The sequence below is a fragment of the Sminthopsis crassicaudata genome, chromosome 2 (genome assembly GCF_048593235.1).
Source record: "Sminthopsis crassicaudata isolate SCR6 chromosome 2, ASM4859323v1, whole genome shotgun sequence".
Classification (NCBI taxonomy): Eukaryota; Metazoa; Chordata; class Mammalia; order Dasyuromorphia; family Dasyuridae; genus Sminthopsis; species Sminthopsis crassicaudata.
The window spans coordinates 37,023,953-37,045,422 of record NC_133618.1 but is presented as its reverse complement, the minus strand read 5'-3'; the positions used below and the strand labels follow the sequence as shown (position 1 = coordinate 37,045,422).

Sequence of the window (21,470 nt, the reverse complement as noted above, 5' to 3'; positions counted from 1 at the left end):
CCCCACTTCTATACAAGTTGTCTTTCTCTATATGACTGTCTCATTGTCGCTGTCACAGAAATATACACTGCACACCCATGAAAACTGCCTCAACTTCCTCACATATAACAGGAGAAATTGAGCAAAGGGATGGCCTTTTTGTGGTGTCTTTCCCCCATCGCTTTCTCATACTACTTGTCATTTCTCTTAGCACCATTATGTTTTATGGAGTGTCCTCTCAGACTCCACTTTTCCCCTTTCTAGGTAACTTGTTAAGGATAAATCCCTTTTAGGGCTTAGTCTGCCCTCTAAGGGACACTCCCAGTTCATTGTGTATTTCCTTTCTCTTGGCTAATTGCAAGTTATACTGGGGAACTTTTACTTCATTAATCATCAGAACCACTGTCCTAGATATGTTCTCTTCCACTCTCTTTCATATTTACCACTCCTGGTGTCTCCTGTATCTCCTCATTTTGTCTGTAACTTCTCTGCCGAAAGAGAATGGCCATTGTGTTTTTTCACGTGACTGAACCTCAGTATTTGCTGTCTCACATTAATTGGTACCTGCAAACCACATCACTGGATACTGTATCAGCCACAGCAATGGGGAATATATTTGATATTAACCATATTTCTATTATGTAATAAGTGCTTAATGAGTCACTGTTAATTACATCTGACTCCACCTTTCCGCAGACATTCCTCCTGGGTTTTAGAAACAGGAATTTTCTGGCACAGCAGAAGCTTAATAAAGATGGACTGAGTGACCCTGAAAATAGAGGGCTGGGGCGCGGGAGGGAACGCTGGAAGAGTGGATCTGGAGGATCTCTCTGAGGAGCGGGAGGATTGGGATTATGAGGGTTATCGTACCGGGGCAGTGACGGACAAGTCTCTCACCCACAGATACAGCGATACCGCCTCAGCTTCCGCACGTGTCACAGGAGAAGCTGGGCAGCGGCCGGGGCCGGAGATCCGCTCAGCTCTGGACTGATCTAGATTGCGGCGCAAAGAGCTTGGCAGGTGAAAGCGCTGTATACATGCTCGCTAGGACTAGAGCTGTTTAGGGGCGGAGCGTCCTAATATATCATTTGCCTGGCTGAGCGCTAGAGCCTGCGCACGGAGTTTCTAGAAGCACCAGAAATAGCTGCAGATAAATTAGGTAATTATTTAGGCAATATTTTACAACCACTTCTCGGTTAGCGCCGCTCACCCCCGCCGCCCAACCCTTGCAGATGGGTACCAAAGTCCCTTTATAAACGAGTGGCTTGAATTGTCTCGTGCGCCTGCGCGGTAGCTGCAAGACTACATTTCCCAGAAGCGAGGAGAGGAATCTGTGGTTCCGACGGATGCCAGCGAGGGTCACACTACCTCTGAGCTGGCGCAGTCGCTGAGATGTCTGTTTTCAGCCTTATCCACGACCTAAGGAGGAGGCGTGGGAGACATGTTCGCCACATGGGTGAGTGCCTGTGGGCGGGAGAGCTTTGGCTTAGGCAGTCCTACTATAGAGACTGGGCCGCGCTGGGAGAGGGAGGAAGAGATTCCAGGGTCCTGGGTTCTAATTCTAGGGAGAGGGAGGAAGGGATTCCAGGGTCCTGGGTTCTAATTCTAGGGAGAGGGAGGAAGGGATTCCAGGGTCCTGGGTTCTAATTCTAGGGAGAGGGAGGAAGGGATTCCAGGGTCCTGGGTTCTAATTCTAGGGAGAGGAGGAAGAGATTCCAGGGTCCTGGGTTCTAATTCTACCCTACTGATGTGGTTTGAGAACCAATTATTGTGGGTTTTATGGACAGCAGGTGGTGGGAGCCTCCAAAAGTTGGGTTGGGCCGTGTGAAGAATTCACAATGGTCATTCTCTCTGGCAAATGGAGATTTAGGAGAGATTTCAGAGAAAATGAAGGCCCCGGGAATGGGGATTATGAAATAGAGCGGGAGAGCGTATGAAAGACAAGTTCCTCAGTGGAACTCACTATTACCCACTAGATGGGGAGCACCCATGAGGTTGGGGCGGGCCCTTAGCTGGCAGCCTAAATCCTGAAAGGGACTTTGGCCCATATAAGAGCTGTAGTGAGAAGGGGGCATGGGGGAGGGGAAGGGGAAAGACACTAGGAGGCAGAGCACCCTGGAGGATTGATCCAAAGGAAGGCAGAAACCTTGGGAGGGCCCAGAAGAAGATTTTCTAGGGAAAATTTAACCCCCAGACTATGCCTGAGATTTCTGACGGCATGGGTGGGTCTGAGCAGGACCTCCCAGTGGGTGGGGCCGTGGAGCTGAGCAGGTCTCTGTCAGAGCTCTCTCCCTGCTTGGGGCAGTGATCTGTTCCTTAGTTTCCCTTGGTCCAAAACACCTCGAAGACCTCATCATTCCCCATTGTTTTAATTTGCTAAATCTTTTGAAAAGTGGGCTGAGGATTAGACCCACACTGTAATGTTTGGGGCCAAATCCCCAGCACTTATTAAGTAGTGTCCAAAAAGTGGGAGTGAAATTCGGGGGTCCGTGGGCTTGGAGTGTTACAGACATGAACTGAAGCCCACATTCGGTGACATCTTGGGGACACAGAGTCAGTAGCAGAGATGAGCACGACATCAGGGTGCGCCTTCCTGGGGGCCCACTCAGACCCTGGGTAGTGTTTTGCTGAGGTCTCTTCACCCCAACAATCACCCCACCCAAACAAGTGGAGCCCAGAGTCCTTTGGGATATGGGGCTATGCTCTCTTCTTCTGGATCTCCTTCCTGCTGTGAATGGACCTAGAGCTGATTTGGAGGGTGGGCCAGGAGGCGGCTGAGGTGGGTTATCAGTGAGGCTCTGAGTGAAGCTGGTCACTGCAGCTGCAAGTGCTGGTCGTGCCAAGGTGACCAAAGGCTAACACAGAGCTAAGGAGCAGAGCTTAGTAGCACTGGGAACAGGGAAGGGTTCCCTTGGGTGGCCAAGGATAAATGTGCCACAGTGCTTAAAAGGACGAAGTTACTGTGTAGAGAGGATGACAGCCTGAGAACACCATTCAGGACCTCCTCAGTGTGACTTGAGCTAGTCCCTTGGACCCCAGTTCTTTCCTTAGCAGTTAAGAGGGGGTAGACTGCAGTCCTAAAGACTACCTGCATTGATTAAGCACCTGCCGTAGCCAGCAATAAAAATGTAAACAAACAAACTAGCACTGATTAAAGGCCTATGGAAAAAGGCAAAAAGAGGCCCTGCCCTCAAGGATCTCAGTGTTTGCGGAGATAGCTGTGGTACTTATTGGGAAACTATGAATGAAAAGGGGGAAAGTCGGGGGACTTGGAGGCAGGAGAGATGTGAGTTCGAGGACCCACTTTGACCCATTGTTTTGAGCATGAATGACTATAACTAACCTTTTATAAAGACCTTTAAAGGTGGGTGTTCAGATTAATGGGAATGGGACAAAGTGTGTGTATTAAAAGGAGTGGGATAAAGGAGAGGAGGAAGGGAGAGCTCCCTATAGGAGAGAGTAAGTAATAACTCAAGAGTTAGACCAGATAGGAAAGAGGCGCCTTTCAGCTAAATTATAACAAGGATTCCGGGTAGACTTTATTGGAAAAACACAAAGAATGGCTTGGAATTCTTGTTCTCTGACAGGGAAACTGAGTGATTCCATCAGGAAAGAAATGTACATTGTGTGTCAGCCCTGCTATTGTTTTAGATCCGTGTGTATGTTTGTATAAATGTATGTGTGGGTATACATGTGTAGATGTAAGTGTATGTCAATGTATGCATGTGTATGTGTGTAGGTATGTATGTAGGTGTCTATTAGTGGGATACTTTAAAGATGCCATTATATTGTCTGCAAAGAGTGATAGTTTTTTTCCCTTATTCCCTATTCTAATTCCTCCAATTTCTTTTTCTCTTCTTGCTGTAGCTAATATTTCCAGTACAATAATGGTGGTCATGGGCATTCCTGTTTCTATCTACCCTAATCTTATTAAGCAGAATTCTAGCTTATATTCCTTACAGAAAATGCTTTCTGATGATTTTAGATGGATAATACTTTTTTCATTGAAAGGAAAGCTTGATTTTTTCCTATTCTGTCTAGTGTTTTGAGTAGGCATAGATGCTCTATTTTGTCGAAAGCTTTTTCTGCATCAATTGAGATAATCATACGATTTTTGTTGGTTTTTGTTATATGTCATTAATTAGGCTGAATCAGCCCTGTATTTTATTATAAATTTGACTTGCTTATCGTGTGTTATCTTTGTGATAAATTTCTATGTTCTCATTCTTAATATTTCATTTAAATTTTTGCATCAATATTTCAATGAGGATATTGGAAATTAGTCTATAGTTTTCTTTCTTTATTTGGTTTTCCTAGTTTAAGAATCAATACTATATTTGTTTCATTTGTGTCATAAAAGGAATCTAATAGAATTCTTTAATTATTTTTCCAAAGAATTTATATAGTATTTGAGTTAATTGTTTTGTAAATTGGTAAAATTAACATGTGAATGTATCTGACCCTGTGGATGTTTTCTGAAAAGTTCATTTATATTATATTCAATTTTTCTTTTCTCATGTTGGATTACATATTTGATTTCCTCTTCCATCAATCTGGGCAATTTATGTTTTTATAAGTATTCATGCATTTCCTCTTTATTTTCATATTCACTGGCACACATTTGGGCAATATATCTCTTAGTTATTACTCAAATTTGCTCTTCAGAGGTGGTAAATTCACCCTGTTCATTTTTCATACTGGTAAATTGTTTTCTTCTTGTTTTTTTTTTTTTTTTGTTGTTGTTGTTGTTTTTTGGGGGGTAGGTGATGCAATGAAGTTCACTGGTTTTAGGGATATGTACCATCACCTGCTACATAAAGAGACCTTTATCTCAGGCCCACGTATTTGCAGAGCACCATGAAGAATGGGTTTCTGGGGGGGGGGGAGTAAATGTGAAACAACAAATAGAATCTAGAACCCCCAGCTTCCAGGTCCTTGTTAGACCCAGTTGCTCTCATCATTCCTCTCTGGACTCAAGGTGCTGATTTTCTGGGCCAAAGTCTCTGCTACAAGCATATTATCAGCATAGTCCTTAACAGCTTCCATTCCGTTCTTATCTCACCCCAGGACATGGCGAGGTCCGGGCTCGGGCTCCAGTCTGCACCATCCAGTTAGTTCCTGGCCCGTGTTGCTGTACGCAACATAATCGGCTGGGTTCTCGTGGGCACGGCATGGGCACCATGTGTGTCAGCAGGCCTTCCCAAGGAAGCTTGGGGTTCTGGACTATCAGGCCCGTGAGCTTGGCAGAGATGGCCTGAGAGTTCTGGAAATCCGGCACAATGTCCAGCACAAGTCCTGCTTTCTTCCATGAGTGGCAGAAGATTATATCCCTCAGAAAGGCCTCTGTCACGGCTGGGCTTAGCCCTGGGATGTTCTTCTGTGCTCATTAGTACAGAGTCAGGATCGAGGATTTCTTTGTCCACTTGTGCAGTCATCTTCTCGGGTGTCCATTCTGCTCCTTCCCCTGATCTTTCTCCAGAACCATCTAGCCCCAAATTGGGAGCCAGCAGTTCTCAAAGCTGCAGTTATTGTCAGTGAGGAGAAGCAGGTCTGCAGTCCTATGGCTGGCATTTTGTCTGGGTCCTTCCCCTTCAGACTAAATGCACCCAGGCAGGCGGGGGCCATGTGTGGTCAGATGTTCCTCTGCCTCCCAAAGTTGTCCCCAGAACACCCACTCTTTTGTCTCTCCAGGTATCGGTGATCCCTGGGTCACCAGGGCTGATGAGACTCACAGAGTAGCCCCGGCAGAGGTGCAGGCCCTCACTGGACAATGGCTCTTGTTCAGGCCTGCCTGGCTCTTCTGCTTCTCCTTCTGAGGCCCCAGCTTCTGTTCAGTCCTGGTGTCCATCTGTGGACCTCAGGGCTGAAGCTGGTGGCCTGGAAACCTGTGGGGGTGAAGGAGCCAGAGATCCCACAGCCCAGGCAGCAGTTAAAGTCATAGCCCAGGACTGAGGGACCCTGTGGTCAGCAGGAGGGTCTGCTTGAGGATGGCATCCCGAGCTCCCGGGGCAGTCAGCCAGGGCTGCTGCCCAACCTCCTCCTTTGAGGAGCCCTCAGTAGGTCTTCATTAGGGTATCTGGCTTGTCCCTGGCTCAGTGGGGCTCAGTGTGATCACAGCTGGCAGAGGAGTGAGACCAGGAACATTTTTTTTTATTAATAATTTTTTATTATATATATATATTTTATAATATTATCCCTTGTATTCATTTTTCCAAATTATCTTTTCTTTTTTTTTTAAAGAAATTAACCAATGTTTTATCCATTTTATTGTGATTAGGTTTTTTGGTTTGGTTCATAAAACCGGTGTGAGAAATCCTGAAAAGTTAGGTTTCCACTGTATGATGTAAGCTTTGAGGTTGGGTAAGGTAATAATAAGTACAGTGAACTGTGAATTTTCAGAATGTCAGAAATTAAGAGAGAACACAGAACAATTATGCTTCACAGTCTCAGAAATCTGAGGAAGACTCGGAATTGGGAGCTAGGAAGGCACAGGTGGACTCTGAGGATGTGAAAGAGACTTTTGGTATTGAGAAAACTACAAACTGAAGATAACAGCCCATCCAGGTCAAACTGGTTGGGGTCAATGATCAGAACTTGCTTAATAGGCTAGTTGCTCATTAAACTGCATATCCTACAGGAGGAGTTTTCTGCCAGTTTTGAACCTGGGATGTAGGATAAAGAGGAGGGGAAATGCTTATAAATATTTAGGAGGAATCCAACACTGGGCAAAGATTTTTACCTAGAGGGAAAGGACCAATTTGTTGTCTCAAGGGAGGGGACTGTGGGTAAACTGACAAGTATAAAGCTTCTTTGAATTCTGTGCTCAGTGCTCCCTCTTCTGGAATATGAAGGGAAAGCATATCTGGCCAGAAAGTTTACTGACGGTTTTAAATATATGCTCCTTATTATTTTAAGGAATAGTCCATTTATTTCTATACTCTCAAGTGTTTTTAGTAGGAATGGATGTTGGATTTTATCAAATGCTTTTTCTGCATCTATTGAGATGATCATATGCCTGGCCAGAAAGTTTAATTTGATTCCTCAAGATTCTTCTTTAATAAATTTTCCTTGATACCGGAATTTCAATATTAAGAATGTTTCTGACACTATCTTGTAGTTTTAGTAATTCATTCAACGATTTTTGTATCTTTGATTTCTTTAATGTTTCCTTGGATATTCAGAATTTCCACTTTGATGTGTAATTGTGATTTTAAATTTATTCTTCTTTTAGCTTTTCCAATTTCATGCCTAATTCATTGATCGGCTTTTTCTCTTTTATTAGAGATATAAATTTTCCCTTATGTACTGCTTTGATTACATTCCATCAATTTTGTTATGTTTTTTCATTATTGTCATTCTCTTTGAAATTATTTCTTCAATGATGTTCTTTGATCAACTTCCATGTTTCTTTATGTTCTTGGTTCATTTTAATTTTAATAGCATTACAGTATTACTATCAATATGCCACAAACTATGCCTTTATTTCCAAATAGGTAGATATTTCAATTGTCCCAATTTTCTCCAAAGACAAATTAGGATGTTAAAAGTATTGAACAACTAGCTTTCTTCTTCCCCCCAAAACAGTCTCTAGACATGTTCCCAATAATAATGTTATTTGCTAAAAGGCCATAATTATCTTTTCTTAAGATATATTTTATTGATTTTTTTTTTACATCACCTAAATTTTTGTCCTTTCCTTTCAAACAGTAAAATAGAAGAAAGAATTGTTCTTTTTTTTTACACCATGTCACTCTGCTTCATGATAAGCTCTCCCAAGTCCTTTTTGTATTAAAGTTTAGGCCATTGCAAAGTCTTAAGTAGACTCATAGCCACTCAGTAGAAAATGGTCAGACCGTCTCAATAGATTATAGTATACTGAGACAAGTCACCTACTACTCCACCTGATATGTACTGTTTGTTGAATACATATAAATAAGCCGCATGCTGATAGACCAAACACACCCAAAACTGGGTTGAGAAAAAGGATCTGATGCCATTCTTTTCTTTTTTTGTATATGAGGCAATTGGGGTTAAGTGACTTGCCCTGGGTCATACAGTAAGTGTTGACTGAGTTAAGATTTGAACTCAAGTCCTCCTTACTTCAAGGCTGGTGCTCTGTCCACTGCTCCACCTAGCTGCTCCCAGTATTCTATTCTTTACCCAAAAACAGAACTTGGCCTAACTTTGAGTTTGGGAACATCACAATATCTTCATAACAAATTTTTTACCATTCTATTTCATTGAAATTGAAGGAATTAGGTAATGAGAAAATCGTTGTCACTCTTTGCAGATGATATGTAGGTATAGTAAAAGAATGCTAGAGAAACAAGTGAAAAAACTACCAGAAACAACGAAGAACTTTAGCAAAATTGCAGAATATAAAATGCACCCACATAAATCATCAGCATTTCTATATGTTACCAACTAAGACCAGCAGGAAGAGATAAAAAGAAAAATCCCATTAAACATAACTGTAGATAATATAAAATATTTGGCAATCTGCCTGCTAAGACAAAGCCAGGAACCCAACTACAATATACTTTCCACACAAATAAAGTTAAACAATTTGGGAAAAAGATCAAGTGTTAGTGGGCAGGCTGATGATACTATAATACAAATGACATTTCTCCCTAAATTAATCTACTTATTTAGTGCCATAATGCCAAGAAATTGCTTTACAAAGCTACCAAAAAAATTAATCTTCAAGAACAAAAGATCAAAAATTTCAAGGGAATTAATGAACAAAAAATAAACAGCAAAGGAAGTGGGTAAGCTGTACCAGACCTGAAACTATATTATGAAGTACTGGTTATCAAAACCATTTGATAATGGATAGGAAATAGAATAATGGATCAGTGAAATAGATTAAGTCACAAGACATAAGTCAGTGACTATAGTAATCTAGTGTTTGGTAAAGCCAAAAACTCTAGATTCTGAGATAAGAACTCAGTATTTGACAAAAATTACTGAGAAAACTAGAAAATAATATGGCAGAAACTAGGCACTGACCAAACTGTAATTCCCTGTGCCAAGTAAATTTGAAATGGGGTCATGATTTAGACGTAAAGGGTAATAATATAAGCAAATTAAGATAACAAGAGATAGTTTACCTCCCAGTCTACCTGAGGAGAAGGAAGAATTTATGGCCAAAAAAGAACTACAGAACATTATGAAATGCAAAATGGATAATTTTGATTATATTAAATGAAAAAGTTTTTGTAGAAACAAAACCATTTAGTTAAGTTAAAGGAGGCAGAAAACAGAAATTTTTTTTACATCTAATGTTTCTGATAATGGCCCCATTTCTAAGATACATAGATAATTATCTCAAATTTATGATAACACAAGCAATTTCTCAACTGTTAAAGGGTCAATTTACCATGAACATGAACAATTTTCAGGCAAAGAAATTGAAGCCATTTTTAGTCATATGCAAAAATACTCTAAATCGCTATTGGTTAGAAAAATATAAATTAAGTTAACTCTGAGGAAAAGATAATGATAAGTGTTGGAAGGGATATAGGAAAAGTGGGATACTAGTACATTGTTGGTGGAATTATGAACTCATCCAGCCATTCTGGAGAGCAATATGGAACTATGCCCAAAGGGCTTTAAAATTGTGGGTACTCTTTTATTCAGCAGTTTTTTTTTTTTTTGCTGGGTTTATATCTTTTAAAAAATCATAAAAAGGAAAAAAATCCACATGTGCAAAAATTTTTTTAGTGGCAAGGAAATGGAAAATGAATGGCTGTAACTTGGGGTATATGAATGTTATGAAATAATATTGTTCTGTACAATATAACGAACAGGCTGATTTCAGAAAACCCTGGAAAGGCTTATATGAACTGGTCCTAATTGAGGAGAATAGAATCAAGAGAATAATACACACAGGAACAAGAAGATTATGTGATGATCAACTGTGATGGACTTGCCTCTTTTCAACAGTGAGGTGATTCAAGGCAGTTCCAGTGGATTTGTGATGGAGGGAGCCATCTGCATCCAGAGAAAGGGCTATGGAAACTGGATGTGGATCAAAGAATAGTATTTTCACCTTTTTTGTGGTTGCTTGGTGGTTTGTTTGGTTTTTTAAATTTGTTCCCTTTTTTTCCCCTTTTGATTTGTTTTTTCTTACTTAGCATGAGAAAGGTGGCAATATGTATAAAAGAATTGTGCATGTTTAACCCATATTGGATTGCTTGCTGCCTAAAGGACTTGGGAGGTGTGGAGGGATGGAGAAAAATTTGGAAAACAAGGTTTTGAAAGGGTGAATGCTGAAAACTATCTTTGCATGCATTTTGAAAAAAAAAGTATTTTCATTTAAAAAAAAAACTAAATAAAATTTTAAAGAAATAAAATTTATTTCATTTTTTGGTTACATTTTGAGTTCCAAGTATCTCCCTACCTTCTTCCCCAGTCTGCATTAGTAGATGGGTTCTTAAATCTCTTTCATTTATCAAGTTAAGATGTTATTATGTTTTAGAAATTCCTGACATTCCAAGATGTTGCTGTGGAATTCACCCAGGAGGAATGGAGCTATTTGGATCTTGGCCAGAAAGACATGTACAGAGAAGTGATGCTGGAGAACTATGAGAACTTTGTCTCTCTTGGTAAGGTAATTTTTTTTTTAATCACTCAATCTGCATATATTCAGCTCCAACTGAGTACCAGGAACTATGGTAGTCACTAGATGACAAAGGTAAAACTTAGGCTCTGCCCTCATGGAGCTTCTGTACTATCCAAGGAGATACCAAATATGTAATTGTCAATACAAAAGGAGTCATTTCTGAGGAATGGCAAAGGCCACTATGGTGATGAGGTAGAGATGGCAGACCCTCAGCTAATAACAATAGTTAGGAGCTACTTTGCTCAACTTTATGCCGATAAATTTGATAACTTAAATGAAATGGAAGAATACCTTCAAAAATATAGCTTGCCCAGATTAACAGAGGAAGAAGTAAGTAGTCTAAATAGTCCCATCTCAGAAAAAGAAATAGACCAAGCTATTAACCAACTTCCTAAGAAAAAGTCCCCAGGACCAGATGGATTTACAGGTGAATTCTACCAAACATTTAAAGAACAACTAACTCCAATGCTATGTAAACTATTTGAAAAAATAGGGATTGAAGGAGTCCTACCAAATTCCTTCTATGACACAGACATGGTACTGATACTTAAACCAGGTAGATCGAAAACTGAGAAAGAAAACTATAGACCAATTTCCTTAATGAATATTGATGCTAAAATCTTAAATAAGATATTAGCAAATAGACTTCAGAAAATCATCCCCAGGATAATACACTATGACCAAGTGGGATTTATACCAGGAATGCAGGGCTGGTTTAATATTAGGAAAACTATTAGTATAATTGACCATATTAATAATCAAATTAATAAAAACCATAGCATCTCAATAGATGCAGAAAAGGCATTTGATAAAATCCAACATCCATTCCTACTAAAAACGCTTGAGAGTATAGGAATAAATGGACTATTCCTTAAAATAATAAGGAGCATATATTTAAAACCTTCAGTAAACATCATATGTAAGGTGATAAACTAGAACCTTTCCTGTAGATCAGGAGTGAAACAAGGTTGCCCACTATCACCATTACTATTCATATAGTACTAGAAACTCTAGTGGCAATAAGGCCGAGAAAGAGATCCAAGGAATTAGAGTAGGAAATGAAGAAATCAAATTGTCACTTTTCGCAGATGACATGATGGTATACTTAGAGAACCCCAAAGACTCTGCTAAAAAGCTATTAGAAATAATTCAGAATTTTAGCAAAGTCGCAGGATACAAAATAAATCCACATAAATCCTCAGGATTTTTATACATTACCAACACAATCCAACAGCAAGAGATACAAAGAGAAATTCCATTCAAAATAACAGTCGATAGTATCAAATATTTGGGAATATATCTACCAAAGGAGAGTCAGGAATTATATGAGCAAAATTACAAAACACTTGCCAGCAGCTTCATTCTGCAGCCCTGCAGGCTCTTGTTCCACACTCTCTGCTCAGCCAGGCTTCAGGTTCTCCATAGAGCCCCAGGGCTGAGAAGGAAAGATTTCTCCCAGAAGAGTAGGAGTGGGTGAAAGTGACCCCATCTGTCTTGTGTCTGCACCAAAGGCTCTGTCACTTCTCCCACATTTGCTGAGGGAAACTTCCTTCAGGGGTCATTGATGTTTTGCCACTGGCATTTCCAGAACTGCTTCTTTTCTGTAGAGAGAGACCAGGACTGAATTCTGAGATGTCTCTGTATTCTCAGCACTTCCCTCTTATTTTTCCTTGAGCAGGACTTCCAGTAATTAAGCCAACTATGATTTCTCGTCTGGAGAGACATGAAGCTCCCTGGCTATCAGGGGAAGAAGATCCCAGATGCTTTTCTGAGGGTGAGTAATAACCAGGCGGGCAGGGGGTGCAGTGCCCCAAGAGCTAGCCCTGGACTGAAGGAGACTCAGGATTCTGATTTCCAGTCTGACCTAAGTCACTTCCTGCAGTGAGACCCTGGACAGGTCCCTTAACCCTGTGGGGCTCATCTGTAACATGATGTGGAGAAGGAAGTGGTAAAATCCTTTGAGATATGAATCTCTGCCAAGAAGTCCCTCAGAGGGCCTTACAAAGAGTCAGATGCAGTTGAAAATCCCTGACCCAGAAACCTAGGCAGCGACAGGACTCACTGCCAGCAGGAACTTGAGTGAATTACCTTGGAAATGTTGGGCCTGGAGCTCTCTTTCAGGGTCCATCTGCCTGTGATTGTCCATCTTGCATTCCTTCTGCAAGCTTAACTTCTAAGCCAAGAAATGGTTTTCTACTGAATCTTCCCTTGTATTTCTCGCTAGTCTCAGAAAAAGCTGTAATTTTTCTTGATCAGGCTTAGCCTTCCACCCATAAGCTGGGTCCTGTCTTTTATTTCTATTACTGTTTTCTTAAATCCTTAGATTATTTTTTCTCTTTGATGAGTCTTCTGAGAGATAACGGAAAAGAACTTTCAGGTATAATTGTCTGACCTCTATTTAAAAAATCAGACCATTGCTCCGTCCTCTTGCCTGTTTTAGCTTCCTTCCAATTGGTCTCATTCTTTTCAGGGATAGATCCTATAAAGGTGCCATCTACACCTTTCATCCTCTTCCTACTTTCCCTTCCCCACCATGAATTGGTGCTGTCAGCCATTTCCACTGTTTCATGGAAAATTGCCTTTAAGGTCATTACTGACTTTAATAATAAATATAACTAATATACTGGAAGCAGATTTAGGAGTGTTTTACCAACACTTGGGATGTATGATGTTTGTATCATTCTCATTTTAGAATAAGGCCTGGGGAAAAGCAGAAGATCTTTACTTGCCCATAGTGACCTCACAAGTGTCACAACTGCTACTCACACTTTGGCTTTCTATCTCTACAAATTTAGGGATTTTCTTAGTACATGGAAACATAGGACATGAAAGCAGCTTCCAAGGATTTGAAGTGTTACCAAGTATAAAGATCACCAGCTTCCCAATTACCAGACCTGAGTTCATAGCCTGCCTCTAACACTTTCTAAGTGTGACATTGGACAATTCATTTCTCACCTCTCAGTGCTCTTTTTCTATTGAGGCCTTGAGTCCTGTTCATCACTTTGTGACCCTGTTTGGGGTTTTCTTGGTGGAGATCTTAGAATGGTTTACTACTTCCTTCTTTAGCTCATTTTGACAGATGGTGAAACTGAGGAAAACAGGATTAAGTGGCTTGACCAGGGTCCTTCAGCTAGAAAATGTCTGAGGCCAAAATGAACTCAGGAAGAGGAGTTTTCTTCATTGGAGGTTCAGTGCTTTGTGCAGTATGGTAGTGACATCTCGCAGTTCTCAAGCTATAACTTTCATAGAAGGTGGAAACCTGGTTTGGTCTAGGGAATTTCCTTCATAAAATCACAGCTTCAATCACTATCTCTTCTTCAGTGTTACCAGAGATCAACTTGAAATGTTTGTTTGTTATTTTTTTACTAGAGAGTATAGGAATAAATGGACTTTTCATTAAAATGATCAGTAGCATCTATTTAAAACCATAAGCAAGCATCATATGTAATGGGGATAAACTAGAACCATTCCCAGTAAAATCTGGGATGAAACAAGGTTGCCCACTATCACCATTTGCATTCAATATTGTATTAGAAATGCTAGCTTTGGCAATAAGAGAAGAAAATGAGATTAAAGAAATTAGAGTAGTTAATGAGGAAACCAAATTATCACTCTTTGCAGATAATATGATGGTATACTTAAAGAATTCTAGAGAATCAACTACTAGAAACTACTACTAGAAAACTACTAGAAACAATTCACAACTTTAGCCAAGTTGCAGGATACAAAATAAATCCAGATCATTCGTCAGCATTTTTATATATTATCAACAAAGTTCAGCAGCAAGAGATAGAAAAAGAAATTCCATTCAAAATAAATGTCAGTAGTATAAAATATTTGGGAATTTATCTGCCAAGGAATGTCAGGAAATATATGAGCAAAACTACAAAACACTTTCCACAAAAATAAAGTCAGATCTAAGGAAGTAGAAAAATATCAAGTGCTCTTGGATAGGTCGAGCGAATATAAGAAAAATGACAATACTACCTAAACTAATCTATTTATTTAGTGACTAACTCCCAAGAAACTATTTTTTAAAATTTTTATTAATTTTATAATTATAACATTTTTTGACAGTACATATGCATAGGCAAATTTTTTTTTTTTTTTTTTTTTTTACAACATTATCCCTTGTACTCCCTTCTGTTCCAAATTTTTCCCCTCCTTCCCTCCACCCCCTCCCCTAGATGGCAGGCATTCCCATACATATTAAATATGTTATAGTATATCCTGGGTACAATATATATGTGCAGAACCAAATTTTGTTGTTCTTGTTGTTGCAAAGGAAGAATTGGATTCGGAAGGTAAAAATAACCTGGGGAGAAAAACAAAAAAATGATAACAGTTTACATTCATTTCTCAGTGTTTCTTCTCTGGGTGTAGCTCATTTTGTCCATCATTGATCCATTGGAATTGGATTAGCTCTTCTCTGAAGATATCCACTTCCATCAGAATACATTTTCATATAGTATTGTTTAAGAGTATAATGATCTCATAGTTCTACTCATTTCACTCAGCATCAGTTGGTGTAAGTCTCTCCAAGCCACTCTGTATTCATCCTGCTGGTCATTTCTTACAGAACAATAGTATTCCATAACATTCATATACCATAATTTACTCAACCATTCTCCAATTGATGGGCATCCATTCAACTTCCAGTTTCTAGACACTACAAAAAGGGCTGCCACAAACATTTTGGCACATACAGGTTCCTTTCTCTTCTTTAATATTTCCTTGAGATATAAGCCCAGTAGTAGCACTGCTGGATCAAAGGGTATGCACAGTTTGATAACTTTTTGGGCATAATTCCAGATTGCTCTCCAGAATGGTTGGATTCTTTCACAACTCCACCAACAATACATCAGTGTCCCAGTTTTCCCATATCCCCTTCAACATTCATCATTATTTGTTCCTGTCATCTTAGCCAATCTGACAGGTGTGTAGTGGTGTCTCAGAGTTGACCAAGAAACTATCTTACTGACCTAGAAAAATTAGTAACAAAATTCATCTGGAAGAAAAAAAGGTCAAGAATTTCAAGGGAATTAATGAAAAAAATGCTAATGAAGGTGGCCTAGCTGTACCACATCTAAAATTATAATGTAAAACAGCGGTCACCAAAACTATTTGGTACTGGCTAAGAAATAGACTACTAGTTGATCTGTGGAGTAGGTTAGGTTCACAGGACAAATAGTCAATAACTATAGCAATCTAGTGTTTGGCAAACCCAAAGATCCCACCTTTTGGGATAAGAATTCACTATTTGACAAAAACTGCTGGAAAAATTGGAAACCAGTATGGCAGAAACTAGGCATTGACCTACACTTAACACAGTATAGCAAGATAAAATCTAAATGGGTTCATGATTTAGACATAAAAAATGATATTATAAGCAAATTAGAAGAACATAGGATAGTTTACCTCTCAGATCTGAGAAGGAAGGAATTTGTGTCCAAAGAAGAACTGGAACTTATAATTAAATGCCAGACAGACAATTTTGATTATATTTAGTTAAAAAGTTTTTCTACAAGCAAAACTAATGCAGACAAGATTAGAAAGGAAGCAATAAATTGTGAAATCATTTTCACATTTAAATGTTCTGATAAAGGCCTCATTTCTAAAATCTATAAAGAATTGACTCAAATTTATAAGAATCCAAAGCATTCTCCAATTGACAAATGGTCAAAGGATGTGAACAGACATTTTTCAGATGAAGACATTAAAACTATTTCTGATCATTTGAGAAAGTGTTCTAAATCACTATTGATCAGAGAAGTGCAAATTAAGACAACTCTGAAATATCACTACACACCACTCACACACTTGGCTACGATGATAGGAAAAGTTAATGATGAATGTTGGAGGGGATGTGGGAAAGTAGGGACGGTGACACATTGTTGGTGGAGTTGTGAATGGATCCAACCATTCTGGAGAGCAATTTGCAACTATGCTCAAAAAGTTATCAAACTGTGTATACATACCCTCTGATCCAGCAGTGCTACTACTGGGCTTATATCCCAGAGATCTTAAATAAGGGAAGGGGACCCACATGTGCAAAAATGTTTGTGGCAGCCCTCTTTGTAGTGGCTGGAAACTGGAAACTGAATGGCTGCATAAGTTATGATATATGAATGTTATGGAATATTATTGTTCTATAAGAAATGACCAATAGGATGATTTCAAAGAAGCCTGGAGAGACTTACAAGAACTGATATTGAGTGAAATGAGCAGAACCTGGAGATCATTGTACTTGGTAACCACAAGATTATACGATGATCAATTCTGATGGACATGTCTCTTTCCAACAATAAGATGATCCAGGCCATTTCCACTTGTTCAGTGATGAAGAGAGCCATCTACACCCAGAGAGAAAACTGTAGGAACTGAATGTGGATGGTAACTTAACATTCTCACTCTTGTTTGCTTCCATTTTATTTTCTTACTCATTTACTTTCTTTTTTTTGCTCTGATTTCTCTTGTGCAGGAAGAGAATTGTATAAATATGTTTATACATATTGGATTACATATATATGTATATGTATATGGGGAGTGAGTGAGGGGAAGGGGGATTAAATCTGAAACATAACGCTATGTCTGCATGTTTTGAAAATAAAAAGTTTAAAAAAATTTTTAAAATAGAATTATTGTTTTTCTCTCTGAACATTTAAACATTTTTGGGCAGTTCTGTCACTTTCCCCTCATCTGTTTTTGGGCTTTAGCTCTCTCTTGATCATGTTTCTTCTACCTTGTCCATATCAATCACCCTTCTTCCTAATGGAAATGACTGAAACTAGAATTGAGCATAAAATAGTTTTGTTTTACCCTTAACATTGAGCACTGAATGCTGACATTTTTTGCGTTTCTTTCAGATTCCCCTCTTAAGAAAAGAGAATATGCTGTGGAGTCAACTCTACAGCAATGTATTACTACCAGAGAACCAACCAGAGAGGTATTCATAAAGGATGATTTCTGCAAATCTAAATTGGGAGAAGTTTGGAATTATGATACTGGATTAGAAAGGCAGATAAACAACCCAGAAAGACAGTCCATGAAGCTAATAGTTAAGCCCTGCAAAACTTCATCTAGCAGAGTTTCCTTGCTGAAGAACCTTTGTAAGTTTAATAAATACAGGAAATTTTACAGTCACCATTCAGAACTTAATCATTCCCATGGAGTGTGTTCTCAAGGAAATCCTCATAGATTTAATGAATATGGCAAAACCTTCCACATCAATTCAAGCCTTAGTGTACATGGAGGAATTCAGGCTAGAGTGAAATCTCATAAATTTGGTGAATGTGGTAAAACTTCCAGTTACAATTCAAATCTTGCTGTTCATCTGAAAAATCTCCTGAAAGAAAAGCCTATTACACAATGCAATAAAGGTAGGAAAGGTTTTAACCAGAGGGGATATCTTTATCTAGACAAGAGAATTCCTACTGGAGAGAAACCTTATAAATGTAAAGAATGTGCAAAAGTTTTCAGGGATGAGGCATCCTTTACTAGACATCAGAAAATTCATGCTGGAGAGAAACCATATAAATGCAATGAATGTGGAAAAGCCTTCAGGTTTAAGAAAGGTCTTGATGTACATGAGGCAACTCATACAGGGCAGAAGCCCCATAAATGCAATGAATGTGGAAAAGCTTTCAGTCGGAAGGATCACCTAAATAGGCATAAGAAAATTCATATTGGAGATAAACCATATATATGTAATGAATGTGGAAAAGCCTTCAGGTTTAAGAGAGACCTTGTTGTACATGGAGCAACTCATACTGGGGAGAAGCCATATAAATGTGAGGAATGTGGAAAAGCCTTCAAACTTAAGGGAACTCTTCGTATACATAAGAAAATTCATTCTGGAGTAAAACCATATAAATGTAATGAATGTGGAAAATCCTTCAGGTTTAAGAAAAGCCTTGATATACATGAGGCAACTCATACAGGGGAGAAGCCCTACAAATGTAGTGAATGTGGAAAAGCCTTCAGCCATAAGGATCTCCTTAATAGGCATAAGAAAATTCATACTGGAGAGAAATTGTATAAATGTATTAAATGTGGAAAAGCCTTCAGTTGTAAGGAAAGCATTGATATACATGAGACAATTCATACTGTGCCCTATAAATGTAATGAATGTGGAAAAGCCTTCTGGCAGAAGGGAGGCTTAAATTCACACAAGAGAATTCATAGTGGAGAGAAACCCTTTAAATGTAATGAATGTGGAAAAGCCTTCAAGGAGAAAGGAGGCCTTACTAGACATAAGAAAATCCATACTGGAGAGAAACCTTATAAATGTAATGAATGTGGAAAAGCCTTCAGTTGTTTGGGACATCTTGATAGGCATAAGAAAATTCATACTGATGTGAAACTCTATATATGCATTGAATGTGGAAAAGTTTTCAAACGTAAGGGAAACCTAAATTTACATAAGAGATTTCATATTGGAGAGAAACCCTAAAAATTCTGTGAATATAAAAAAGCTTTTAAATATATAGAAACTTTTAACAAATTTATACTGGAGAGAAATCCTTTGAATGTTCCAATGTTATAGGATACTATATCTGAAATCCAAACTTTGCATATTAAAAACTGAGAATCTCTTTGAATGTAATGAAACTGAGAAAACTTTCTTGTACAGTTTAAACATTAAGAAACATTAGATAATTCATATTGGATAGAAATCTAAATGTAAAGAATGTAAGAAAGCTTTCAACTAGCAAGAACACTTAGTCGATTTAGTAGAAGCCTATGTGTTTTAAAAATGAGGCCTTTTCCTTTGATCTAGCAGTGTTACTACTGGACTTATATCCCAAAGAGATTTTAAAGAAAGGAAAGGGACCTGTATGTGCAAGAATGTTTGTGGCAGCCCTTTCTGTAGTGGCCAGAAACTGGAAATTGAGTGGATGCCCATCAGTTAGAGAATGATTGGGTAAATTATGGTATATGAATGTTATGGAATATTATTGCTCTGTAAGAAATGACCAGTAGGATGATTTCAGAAAGGCCTGGAGAGACTGACATGAACTGATGCTGAGTGAAAGGAGCAGAACTAGGAAATCATTATAAACTTCCAACAACAATACTGTATGATGATCAATTCTGATGGACGTGGCTCCCTTCAACAATGAGATGAACCAAATCAGTTCCAATAGAGCAGTAATGAACTGAACCAGCTACACCCAGCGAAAGAACTCTGGGGGATGACTAGGAACCACTACATAGAATTCCCATTCCCTCTATTTTTGTCCTCCTGCATTTTTGATTTTCTTCACAGGTTAATTGTACACTATTTCAAAGTCCAATTCTTTTTGTACAGCAAAATAACTGTTTGGACATGTATACATATATTGTATTTAACGTATACTTTAACATATTTAACATGTATTGGTCAACCTGCCATCTGGGGGAAGGGGGGTTGGGGGGAAGGAGGGGAGAAGTTTTTACAATTGTCAATGCTGAAAAAGTACTTATGCATATATCTTGTAAATAAAAAGCTATTAAAAAAAAAAGAAATGAGGCCTTTATCAGAATCCTTGAATGTAAAATTTTTCCCCCAATTTATTGCTTCCCTTCTCATCTTGTCTACATTGGTTTTGTTTATTTAAAAACCTTTTTAACTTAATTGTATTCAATTGCATTCAATTTATATTCAATAATGTACTCCAGTTCCTGATTTGCTGCAAATTCCTTCCTTCTCCATAGATCTGAAAAGTAGACTATCCTATGTTCTTCTAATTTGCTTATAATATCACTCTTTATGTCTAAATCATGAACCCATTTTGACCCTAACTTAGTACGGGGTGTTAGGTGTGAATCAGTGCCTAGTTTCTGCCATACTAATTTCCAATTTTCCCAGCAGTTTTTGTCAAAGAGTGAGTTCTTATCCCAAAAGCTGGGGTCTTTGGGTTTGTCAAACACTAGATTGCTATAGTCATTGACTATTGTATCCTGTGAACCTAATCTATTCCACTTATCAGCAACTCTGTTTCTTGACAGTACCAACTGCTGTTTTATAATATAGTTTTAGTCTGACACAGCTAGGCCACCTTCATTTGCATTTTGTTTCATTAATTCCCTTGAAATTCTTGACCTTTTGTTCTTCCAGATGAATTTTGTTATTATTTTTTCTGGCTCTGTAAAATAATTTCTTGGGGGTTTGAGTGGTATGACACTGAATGAGTAGATATATGTGAATTCTTAATCCAACTTTGGAAATTGTGTCATGTTTCCTACTAATCATGTTATCATAATGAAAGAATATAATAGTGTGGCATCTTATAAATAACCCATCCAATTCTCCTTACAATTGTAAGGCTTCATTCTCTGTTATCTGTGATTCAAATGACTATTCAAAGTGATCCATTACTATAGTAGAATGTATAATTAACCACATAGGGGTCATCTTTTTCTTTTTTTTTTTTTTTAATACTTGTCTTTATTTTCATTATAGATAATGCTTTTCATTGTAAGGAAAGTTCCACTTATTCCCATTCATTCTAATGCTTTTAATAGGCATGGGTGCTTTATTTTGTCAAAAGCTTTTTCTGCATCCATTGAGAGAATCCTATGATTTCTTCTGGTTTGTTTAGTTTTGTTGGTTTCTTTTGACATGATCAATTATGTTGAAATTTGGCTAATCTTGAATCAACATTGTATTTCTGGTATAAACCAACTTGTCATAGTATATTATCCTTATGATAAATTTCTATAATATATTTTCTAATATTTTATTTAAATTTTTTTACACTGTTAGTCTTACGGGAATGTTGGAAATTAGTTTGTAGTTATCTTTCTCTATGCTGGTTCTTCCTAGGGTAGAAACCCCCAAACATATTTGTGTCATAAAAGGAATTTTGTAGGACTTCTTCATTGC

At 38.4% G+C, this 21,470-nt stretch overlaps 1 protein-coding gene across 6 annotated transcripts; it reads left to right on the top strand.

Annotated features, from left to right (window-relative positions):
- The first annotated feature begins 899 nt into the window (after positions 1-899).
- LOC141554175 (KRAB domain-containing protein 5-like) lies at positions 900-19,996 on the top strand. Of its 6 annotated transcripts, none has more exons than XM_074285804.1 (5): positions 900-1,435; positions 10,460-10,586; positions 12,282-12,377; positions 16,913-16,996; positions 17,470-17,588. In XM_074285804.1, the coding sequence occupies exons 1-4, from the start codon at positions 1,421-1,423 to the stop codon at positions 16,978-16,980; spliced, it is 306 nt and encodes a 101-aa protein (XP_074141905.1). In that variant the 5' UTR covers positions 900-1,420; the 3' UTR covers positions 16,981-16,996; positions 17,470-17,588. The 6 variants fall into 6 exon arrangements, with proteins under 6 accessions (XP_074141905.1, XP_074141902.1, XP_074141901.1 ...); XM_074285801.1 differs by lacking the exon at positions 16,913-16,996 and adding an exon at positions 9,925-10,020 and having other exon boundaries at positions 906-1,435; positions 17,470-19,996; XM_074285800.1 differs by lacking the exon at positions 16,913-16,996 and adding an exon at positions 9,925-10,051 and having other exon boundaries at positions 906-1,435; positions 17,470-19,996.
- The last annotated feature ends 1,474 nt before the right edge of the window (positions 19,997-21,470 follow it).

Bases quoted from the DNA above. Each gene is read 5' to 3' on its own strand.
- LOC141554175 (XM_074285799.1), top strand. The intron at 10,587-12,281 runs GTAAGGTAATTT...TTCCTTGAGCAG, and splicing joins TGAGAACTTTGTCTCTCTTG to GACTTCCAGTAATTAAGCCA. The intron at 12,378-17,469 runs GTGAGTAATAAC...CGTTTCTTTCAG, and splicing joins TCCCAGATGCTTTTCTGAGG to ATTCCCCTCTTAAGAAAAGA.